Genomic DNA, 10,985 nt, shown 5'->3' on the forward strand with positions numbered 1-10,985 from the left:
TTAGTCTCGTTCAACTCCGATATCAAGTTAACTTGGACGATACATATCAATATTGGACAAATTTTAAAACCATGTTAGAAAGACATTCCTCCTGCCCTTTTATTATTTAGTCTTTGACTCTTAGAACAAGTTAGAATATTAATGATACTTTTAACAGTAATAATTTTAAAAATATCAAAAATCTTAGTAATATATTTTTTTATACAAATATTTATTACTCAAACGTTTATTATAATGATAATTTTGTAAGAATTTTTTTCACATTGTCCTAAGTGCAGTAAATACACTTTAAAAATTAGATTTTGTACCAAAAATGCCCTTAAAATTTTATTTTTTACCAAAACACCCTCACATTCTGTAGATGCACGAAATGGCTCTACACTTTCCTTCTCTTCAAGCTCGGGAGGACCTGCAAATCAGCCCACTCCGACGATCAAGTTAGTCAAATTGATTAGTGTAATCTTTTAGAGAAGAAGAATTCGACCCCTTTTACTCACAGTCTTCTCCTTTATATAGGCGTTCAACTTGATCGTTTTCTGTGCCATCCCTTGAGGTGACCTAGGGTAGTTAGCCTACTCTCTGACATGTCAGCTGCAGGAGTTGTTGCAACTGCCCTATCACTTCTGAGAAAATCGGAGTTGGTCTGCCATGACGTGGGTTGTCAGGACTGGCTGTCTATCACTGACACACCTGTCAAATCTGTCCTACCGACCTATGAGGCAGTTGCCCGGACCACTTCACCGGCTGATGGCTTAGTTCCGAGCTTAGAATCCGTGCATTCGTCGGGGTTAATAAACCGAGCATGAGTCGCGGTTCGTCCGACCTTAAAATCGTTAATCTCCGGCCCTTATTTGAGCCACGTGTCTGTGCTTAAGAATTTTCCCCACAATACCCCCTCTCGAGAGCTCGGTCAGAATGATCGGGTACTCGAGAATATTAGTAATAAATTAGGCAACTGACACGCGGGTATCTCTCATTGGGTCTCAGCTAAGATTAATGATGTCTTTATGGCGAATCGTGACTTAACCTTTCCACTTTTCGAGGGCGGCGGTCGGTTGGGCTATTATAGCAGTTCGCGTCCTGTCTGTTGGTTTAACGGCGCAATTATTGCATAGAGTACACGTGGCGCCCGGGGAATGGCTCGATTCGCGCGCAAAGGGGTGAACGGTCATATTGAGTTTCTCAACGTTTAATGCCTCATTATTGACCTGAGAAAACCCTGTCCGTTGATTCTAAGCGCGCATCTCGAGGCCTTTCTTGTCTATAAATATCCCCATCATCTCCTATTTCCATTTTCACTCTTGCTCTCCTTGCTGTTACGTTGCCCATTTGCCCTCTCGCGCGTCTTCCTTGCCCTTTCTCGTGCACTTGCTTTGGCCTTCGCCGCGCCGCTGCACGACCGGTGACCAGAAGCATCCAGCCTTCTTTCGAGGGAAGAAGTCAGAGAGGAAAAATAGAAGAAACAAAAAAGGTATAGCGGCCAGGGCCCCTTCCCCTCTCCTCTTAACCTCCTTCACCCCCTTCCTTTCTTTCTTAAAATGGCCAGGGGGAAATCTCAGTCCCCCGCTCGCCCTCCGTTGGAGGTGGTTAGGGACTCGTTTGGTGTCCCTGACTGCGTCACTATGTCATATGTGGACGAGACCGTGCTGCTTAGGGAAGGTGCCCCTGGGACCACAGTGGTTCACTGGGGGCAACTTCAGGCAGGCCTCAGAGTTCCCCTAAGTGGGTTGACTCGGGAGGTTTTAAATTTTTATAGGAGGGCTCCTGGCCAAATGAGCGGGAATTTCTTCCGACTCATTAGTGCTTTCGAGCATATGAACGGTAGGTTGGAGGACGGCCTCCAGCTTGGGCTCTGGGACATCAGGGCCCAATTTGTCCTGAAGAAGTGCCCGAACAGGCCGGGCTTCTTCTATCTATCCAAGAGGAGAAGGAAGCCGTCCTTGATCGAGCTTCCCGACTCGGACAAGGAGTGGTTTTTGTACCCGATCCAACTGTCCGGTCAGTGGGAGAGCAATCCAGGCGACGAGCTTCCCCCCTTGGCTCGCTCCTCTTTCAATCCCCAAGGTGAGCTTTTACTTAGAGATCCATCTTTTCACTTTCTCAATTCTCCTTTTTTTGTTACTGACTTCTTCTGCTTCTGACTCTTGCAGACCCGAACAAGGACAGGTTTCCGGGTGAGTCAGTGGTGATTACCCACCTCTTGTCGAACCCCGACCTCTACAATCACGCAGTAGCATTCCTCCCCCCCACCGTCCGACCTTCGACCATGGCACTGCAATCTAAGCGCCCTCCTCCGGTTCTGGGCTCCGACTCCGAGGACGACGTCGCGGAAGTTGCACCCACCCCAGCTACCGGGGTCCCAGTGGTGGGGAGCTCCGGCATCGGGCAAGAAGAGAAGAAGAAGAAGAAGAAGACCACCAGCCTCTGCTCAAGAGGCTGAGGAGGGGCCCCCACCCTTCTAGAGCCCCGGCGGCCGTGCTGCAGCTGCCCCCCCTCCAGCTGCCGACGAAGCCAACCAACCAGCCGAGCCTTCGCACACATCCTCGGCTGGTTCGGCCCGCAGGGGAAGCCTGCCCCTTCCTTCCCCCTGGCTGGTACAGCCATCAGTCAGGGGAAGGCCGGTGTCGGATAAGGATTCTGCCTTGTCTGATCCGGTCATTGCAAGGGCGATTTTCGACGCGTCCGCGCTTCCGCGGGACGTGGAGAAAGTGCGTCGGAGTTTTGTCGGAGATTCGGCAAAATTTTCGAATGAGGCGTTCCGAGCTTTGGCTATGGTAAGTCTCTTATTTTTTGTTTCTGACTTGGTACGTTTTTCCTGTGTTTACGCCTTTCTAATGTTTTTCTCTTGCTTCCTACTAGGCCTAGCACGCCATGGCCAAGCTCGTCGAGGCTAACGACTCCTCCGCGCGAGACCTCAAATCCGCGGAGGGTCGCATTCTTCAGCTCCAAGCTGAGAGGGATGTGGCTGCGGCCAGCTCCCAAAAGCTCCAAAAAAGCTTGGATAGCGCACTGTCCGAGCTGGAGCAGAATAAAGACCGCCTGGCTCTGGCAGAGGGGAAAATCTCTTCTTTGGAAGAGTTGGTGAAGGCCAAGGAAGTGGAGCAAGAGAGAGCCCTCCAGGATCAGCTCAACTCCCTTCAAGCACAACTTGACTCTTCGGAGGAGGCTTGGGAGAAAGCCTATAACAAAGTGAAGGCGAAACTAAAGAAGGCCGAGGAGGCGGCGAAGAAGCTTGAAGTTGTCCCAGCCGTTATTCCCGAGCCTGTCGCCGAGCCTATTATCGATGGCAATCCCGAGCCTATTCCTGAAGATTTGACAGCGACGGCCGAAGTTCAAACCCCCGATGACGCAGATGCCGGTCTCGAAGCGAACGTCTAGATTTTCTCTTCTCTTTTTGTAATCTTACTTTCTGTTCTTTTTTGTATTTTGAAATGTAAAGGTCACTCTTACATAAATAAATAAAAAATATTTTTCGCACTCCTCGTGTTTCCTGTTCTTTGTTGCTTATTTCTTTTGCTTTCGCATGGGTGTGTGGCGTATGAGAATCCTAGGATAGTTACCCTTACCTTTGGCATATGTCATGGGGCTCGGCGCTCGTTGGAGGCCGAGAACTTGCCTTGACCAGGACCTGACCCCCTGTAGAGGAGCCAACGTGCTTAACTTCCAAACCAACTCCTCAGTTGGGCTCGGCTCCTATGGAGGGGCCGAGGCTTTTCCTTAGACCAACTGCTCAGTTGGGCTTGGTCCCCGTGGTGGGACCAAGACTTTTCCTTCGAACCAACTCCTCAGTTGGGCTCGGCTCCTATGGAGGGGCCGAGGCTTTCCCTTAGACCAACTCCTCAGTTGGGCTTGGTCCCCGTGGTGGGACCAAGACTTTTCCTTCGAACCAACTCCTCAGTTGGGCTCGGCTCCTATGGAGGGGCCGAGGCTTTCCCTTAGACCAACTCCGCAGTTGGGCTTGGTCCCCGTGGTGGGACCAAGGCTTTTCCTTCGAACCAACTCCTCAGTTGGGCTCGGCTCCTATGGAGGGGCCGAGGCTTTCCCTTAGACCAACTCCTCAGTTGGGCTTGGTCCCCGTGGTGGGACCAAGGCTTTTCCTTCGAACCAACTCCTCAGTTGGGCTCGGCTCCTATGGAGGGGCCGAGGCTTTCCCTTAGATAGTAGGCATAGGCGCAAAGATGTCCTTATTGATAGTATTTCTTTAAATTGAATACATTCCATGGTGATGAAATTTCACCCCCTGCTGGTGTCTCCAAGTAGTACACACCTGTTTCCCCGATTTTGCGCACCATGTATGGGCCCTCCCAGCTACAGCCGAGCTTCCCGCTATTGACTTCCTTGGTGTTAGAAAATACCTTTCGTAGAACCATATCGCCGACTTTAAACTCTCTGTGACGTACCTTCCGGTCATAAGACCTCTTCAACACCTGTTGGTACCGTGCCAATCTTTCTATGACCCTTTCCCGCGTCTCATCCAACCAATCCAAATTTCGTGCCACCAATTCGTCGTTGAATTCTGTCTCGGCCACTAGCGTCCTTGTTGTAGGAACCTGTATCTAGGTTGGAATAACGGCTTCCGTTCCGTAGGCTAGTGCGAACGGGGTGAAACTTGTTGCCCTTCTCGCCGTGGTTCGGTACGCCCAGAGGACACTGTGTAGCTCGTCTACCCATCTTCCCTTGTGTTCCTCCAGCTTCTTCTTCAAGTTTGCGAGGATTGTCTTGTTTGATGCTTCAGCCTGGTCATTTCCTTGTGGATATCTTGGTGACGATTGCAGTGATCGGATTCCGTATTCCTTGAAGTACGATTGCACACGGTTGCCCTTGAACTGTGTTCCATTGTCAGAGATCAATGCATAAGGGATCCCAAAGCGCGTTATGATGTGCTCCCAAGTGAATTTGATGACTTCCTCTTCCCTAATCCGTGTGAGGGGCACAGCTTCCACCCATTTAGTAAAATAGTCTGTAGCTACTAGGATGAACAGCTTACCCCCCTTTCCCCGAGGCAGAGGTCCAACAATGTCCATACCCATATCGAGAACGGCCAGGGTGATTTCATGGGACGGAGTTCGCTAGCTGGCTGCAGATGCATGGGGGCATGTTTTTGGCATTGATCACAGGTCCTTACATACTTCTTACAGTCTTCCTGCATCCTAGGCCAAAAATAGCCCTGACTGATGACCTTATTGGCGAGCGACCGTCCTCCCGAATGATTACCGCAGATTCCCTCGTGGATTTCCGTCATTATGAGCTCGGACTCTTCCTTAGTAAGGCACCTAAGAAGTGGTCCCTCGAAGGACATTCTATATAGCTCCTCCCCAACGAGGGTGTATTTGCCGACCTGCCGAAGTAATTTTCTGGCCTCCCCTCTGTCTGCTAGCAGTACCTTTGAGCGCAGATACCGGGTGAATTCTTCTATCCATCCCGACGTTCTTTCGGCCTGTGCGCACTCCCTCTCCTCATGTTCGATGCTTGCTTTAGGTAGGTATTCCACCGGTAAAGACCGTCCCTCCGTCTCTCCTAGCATTGAGGCAATGTAAGCCAACGAGTCTGCATGCCTGTTCTCATCCCTGGGTATCTGGCATATCTCCACTTGGTCGAACTTCTCTATCTCTCGTTTAACTGAGATCAGGTATCTCGCCATGCGTTCGTCCTTTGCTTCAAATTTCTCGTTGCATTGGTTGGCTATAAGTTGGGAGTCGGTACATAGTTTTACCCGGCCGATTTTCAACTCGCTCGCCATTCTTAGCCCGTGGATGACTGCCTAGTACTCTGCTTCATTATTTGATGCCCCATACCCGAGTTTGACTATCTTTTCCAGTCTATCGTTGCTCGGTGTTACAATTACTATTCCCACCCCCGAGCCTGAGTAATTTGACGACCCATCGACGAAAATTCTCCATCCTGCCTGCTTGTCCCACAGCTCCACTTCTTCCGTCCCTTCATCTTCGTTTTCCAACTCTTCCTAGTTCGGATCCTCAACCGGGAAATCCGCAAGAAAATCTGCCAATACCTGCCCCTTTATCGCTGTCCGGGACTCGAATTGTAAGTCGTATTCGTCGAGGATTACAGCCCACCTCGCCATCCACCTCGATTTTTCAGATCTGTGCATCATCTCTTTCAACGGGGTGTCCGTCATAACTCGGATGCGATGTGAAAGGAAGTAAGGTCTGAGCTTGTGTGCTGAGTAGACGAGTGACAACCCCACTCTTTCCGTCCTGGTGTACTTCATCTCCGATAAGCCCAACGTATTGCTGACATAGTAGATGGGGTATTCCCGTCCCATATCGAGTTTAAAGATAATCGAGCTTATTGATGATGAGCTAGTTGCCAGGTAAATTCCCAGCTCCTCTCCCTCTTCCGGAGAGCTAAGGATCGGTGGCTGCCCCAAGTATCTCTTCAGATCGTTGAACGCTGCCTCACATTCCGTACCCCAGGCGAAATTCTTCTCCTTCTACAACAACGTGAAGAGCGGACGGCATCGATCGGATACCCTGGAGATAAACCTGTTCAGCGCAGCTATTCTCCCTGCCAACTTCTGCACCTACTTCTGGTTAGTGGGGCTCGGCATTTCTACCAACGCCCGGATTTGGTTTGGGTTGGCCTCAATGCCTCTCCTGGTGATAATGTGCCCGAGGAATTTCCCAGAAGAGACAGCGAAGACACATTTCTTCGGATTCAACTTCATTTTGAAACTCCTCAGCCGATCAAACGTTTGCTTGAGGTCTTCCAGATGATCCACTGCTCGCTTGCTTTTTACCAATAAATCATCGATATATACCTCCACAATCTTCCCGATCAATCCTTCGAACATTTTCGTCACGAGTCTCTGGTAAGTTGCTCCGGCATTTCTCAAGCCAAACGGCATAACCTTAAAACAAAACAATCCTTGCTCGGTGATGAATGATGTTCGTTCCTGGTCCTCCATTGCTAGGGGGATCTGGTTATACCCCGAGTATCCGTCCATAAAGGACATTCTCTCATGACCAGCAGTGGCGTCGACCAACCTGTCAATCCTTGGTAGCGGAAAACTGTCCTTTGGGCACGCCTTATTCAGGTTCGTGAAGTCGATGCACACTCTCACCCTCCCATCCTTCTTCGGCACTGCTACTATGTTCGCTATCCATTCTGGGTACTCTACTTCCCTGATAAACCCGGCCTTTAAGAGTTTTTCGATTTCCTCATTTACCCCCTGCCTAAGGCGCGGAGACAGCCTCCTCGGCTTCTGTCTAACAGGTCAGAAGCTTTCATCGACATTTAATCTATGGCACGCCACCGTTGGGTCTATCCCGGGCATGTCCTCCAATGACCATGCGAATACGTCCTTGTTTGTCCTCAGAAGTTGGAGTAGTGCTGTCTTCTCCTCCTGCAACATTGTGGTGCCAATACTAACTAGCTGTCCTCCATTATCGCCGAGGTCCACGGCTTCGACTTCTTCAACCGTTACCCGCTGCTCTCGCTGCGGCTGCTTCTGTAATTGCTACGAAGCTTCACCAGCAGTTGGAGGTACCTTTCTTTTCTTCAGGGGGACGGACTCGGGCCCTCGGTCTTGCTTCAAAGCCAGGTGAAAACACCTCTGCCCCATCTCCTGGTCACCCCTAATTTCCATTATTCCTTCCTTTCCCGGGAAACGAATGACTTGATGATAGGTCGACGGGACCGCCCTCATCTCGTGTATCCACCTTCGCCCCAGGATCGCGTTGTAGGCCGAGTCCGCATCTATTACCACGAATCTTGTCATCACCACTTTTGACCATGCGGTGATCGGGAGCGTGATTTCTCCCACCGGGCTGCTCGGAGCACCATTGAACCCATAGACAAGGGTCGGTTTGGGTTCCAGACTCTCTGAAACCCCCATCCTTTTTGCCGCGCTCAGGAAGATAATGTCCACCGCGCTTCCTGGTGGAGGGTCCACCAGTATTCTTCGGAGCTCGACATTTACCACTGGGAGTGCGATGACTAGTGCGTTCTAATGGGGCCCTGCCGTTCCCTTCAGGTCATCCTCCGTGAACACAATTGCCTGGGAATCAGTTCCGTGGTTCGTCGTTCCGGCCATCCGTACTCCTGATGCCACACTGTTGACCCCGACCATATGTCGGATCTTTTTCACTTTCTCTCGAATCTCCCACCTAGACGGCACTTCGGCCCCTAATAATCCTGTGATGGTATGAACTATCCTACGCTCTTCCGTCTCTCGACGCCCTCCTTTAGTTGGCCTTCTTTGCTCGAGCTTTCGTTCGGCTCTCTCGGTAATCTCCCCTCTTTTCCTTCCTCCCGCGGAGACATAACCTTTGAGCTTCCCTACTTCGATCATATCCTGGATGATATGGCGCAGCCTGTAACAGTCCTCAGTAGGGTGATCCTCAGCCTCATGATACTCGCAATACGGTTTGCCGGGTTTCCCCTTATACCCCTATGGTGGCTGGACGAAGTCGGGTTCCCCCCTTATTTGCCTCAGTATCACGGATAGTTTTTCATTGAGCGGGGTATACACCCGGCTTCTCTTCCACCATGATTGCTCGTTCGAATCTCTCCGCCTTTTCTTGCTTCCTTCCCCTCCGAGGTGTGCCGGCAACTTTGCAACGTCCATTCCCCCTTCACTATTGGCCACTGTTTGAGCGCTTCGTCTCCTGCCCTTTACCGATTCTTCCACCAGGATGTACTTTTTCACCTTCGCATACAGATCTTCCAAACGAGTCGGGTCAGACTTGATCAAGGACTCATGCAACCGTGTTCCCGGGATGACCGCAGTGATATACGCCGCGCAGGCAGTTGCCTCGTCCATGCCTTCTACATCCAGGGCTTTTGTTCGAAAGCGAGTTACGAACGATCTAATACTCTCCCCAGACTCTTGTCGAAGGTTAAATAGAGTGTTAACTCCGACCTTCTTCCTTCGCAGATGAACAAACTGCCCAACAAACGTTTCCTCTAGCTCGGAAAAATTTGTTATTGTTCCAACTGGTAAGGCCTGGAACCACATCATGGCCTCGAGCCTCAAGGTTGACGGAAATAGCTTGCAGAGCAATGGATCGTCGTTCTGGTACAACACCATCTGACTTCTGTATTGCAGTATATGATCCATAGGATCTCATGTTCCGTCATAAGTTTCAAACTTTGGCATGTGGAACGACCTGGGTGGTTCTGACTTCATTATCGCCGGCGAGAATGGTGTCCCTTTAAGTTCCCGAATTGCGTTCCTTACCTTTTGTGCGGGGTCCCTTCCGCGGGCGAATTCCTCATCCCTTCTTCTGAGCATTTCCTCCACTTCCCTCCTCGTCATCGTTTCTTTAACTCGGAGCTTCCTTGCTGCGTTTTTACTGCTGCTGAATCTTCGGTCCAATCTACCTCCGTTCTTGCCGCTCGAACAGGATGATCGCTACTCCGCTCTGCCCCTGGGCCTTCCTCGGTCTCCGCACGCTCGCCTAACCTTTGCCTGAGCTCCTCATTTTCCCTTCTTATTTCCACTATCTCATCATTTTGTTTCTCCAACCCCCTGCGCATTTCCTCTCTCATCTCCGTGAGTAAGTTGTACATTGCAAGCATTGGGTCCGGCGCGTTTGGGGGCGAGTCTGCTAGTAGTGGGTTTGATGGCTCTCCACGATTTTCGCCTCTAGCTCTTCCCATCTTGGTCGTTTTTCTCCTTGTAAGTTTCCCACGGACGGCGCCAAATTGTAGATGCACGAAATGGCTCTACACTTTCCTTCTCTTCAAGCTCGGGAGGACCTGCAAATCAGCTCACTCCGACGATCAAGTTAGTCAAATTGATTAGTGTAATCTTTTAGAGAAGAAGAATTCGACCCCTTTTACTCACAGTCTTCTCCTTTATATAGGCGTTCAACTTGATCGTTTTCTGTGCCATCCCTTGAGGTGACCTAGGGTAGTTAGCCTACTCTCTGACATGTCAGTTGCAGGAGTTGTTGCAACTGCCCTATCACTTCTGAGAAAATCAGAGTTGGTCTGCCATGACGTGGGTTGTCAGGACTGACTGTCTATCACTGACACACCTGTCAAATCTGTCCTACCGACCTATGAGGCAGTTGCCCGGACCACTTCACCGACTGATGGCTTAGTTCCGAACTTAGAATCCGTGCATTCGTCGAGGTTAATAAACCGAGCATGAGTCACGGTTCGTCCGACCTTAAAATCGTTAATCTCCGACCCTTATTTGAGCCATGTGTCTGTGCTTAAGAATTTTCCCCCCACATTCCAAAAAACCGAATTACCATTCCTCCATATTTTTTTTTTCACCATCACATCCAGATTCCAGAACGGATATTTGCTGTCTCGAATTCTAAGTGCCAACATGACAACCAATGGTATGCCCCCACGGGTATTGAAAAAACAAATTAAAATTAAAATTCAAGTACTTAAACTGCTCAGAAATTTTCTCTCCACTAACGAATTACTCTTCTTTTTCAAAATACATGTGGAGGCATGCCATTGGTTCATCAGCTCAGCAAATCTTTGTTTGTTCCATCATCCACGTTCATTTGGATCTTCCCCCAACTCTTTTAGAACGTTGGAATTAAATATTTCTTCAAACTAGGTCTATAACCGAAGAAACTAGACATATTCCTTGTCACCCAAATAACTCAAAACTTATAGACCTCTCATGATTAGTTCAGCCTAGACAATCATATTGAGGCCAAGGAACTTCAGTCTTTTTGGAGAGTTCTCAATGACACACTTCCCGATAAGATTACACGTGATATTTGCAAGGAGGCATTCCAAATTTTGGCAGAAATGTAAGGATGTTAAATAAATTCAAAATACCACCCGTCTTGTAACGAGGAGGATTCTTCAAATTATTGAAGCGGCCTAGCCTGCCCTGCCCTGCAAAAGATATAACAGATGGACCCAAACTCTGACAAGTTCAGAAACTATTCCAAATGGTAGAGTGCGAAAATTGACCCCATCTGATGTCACCATCTGTCTACAACCCATCTCAATTACTGTGGTCGGCAAACCTGACAAAACTCGGAATATGG

At 49.5% G+C, this 10,985-nt stretch overlaps 1 protein-coding gene across 1 annotated transcript; it reads right to left on the reverse strand.

The window, feature by feature from the left end:
* Positions 1 to 4,184: 4,184 nt before the first annotated feature.
* On the reverse strand, positions 4,185 to 5,740 carry LOC147398585 (uncharacterized). Its single transcript, XM_086446748.1, has 3 exons — positions 4,988 to 5,740; positions 4,668 to 4,826; positions 4,185 to 4,556 (listed from the first exon to the last, which is right to left on the reverse strand). The coding sequence occupies exons 1-3, from the start codon at positions 5,738 to 5,740 to the stop codon at positions 4,185 to 4,187; spliced, it is 1,284 nt and encodes a 427-aa protein (XP_086302874.1).
* Positions 5,741 to 10,985: the final 5,245 nt, after the last annotated feature.

This window comes from Akebia trifoliata, chromosome 7, assembly GCF_017979445.1.
Source record: "Akebia trifoliata isolate Shusen 1 chromosome 7, ASM1797944v1, whole genome shotgun sequence".
Lineage (NCBI taxonomy): Eukaryota > Viridiplantae > Streptophyta > Magnoliopsida > Ranunculales > Lardizabalaceae > Akebia > Akebia trifoliata.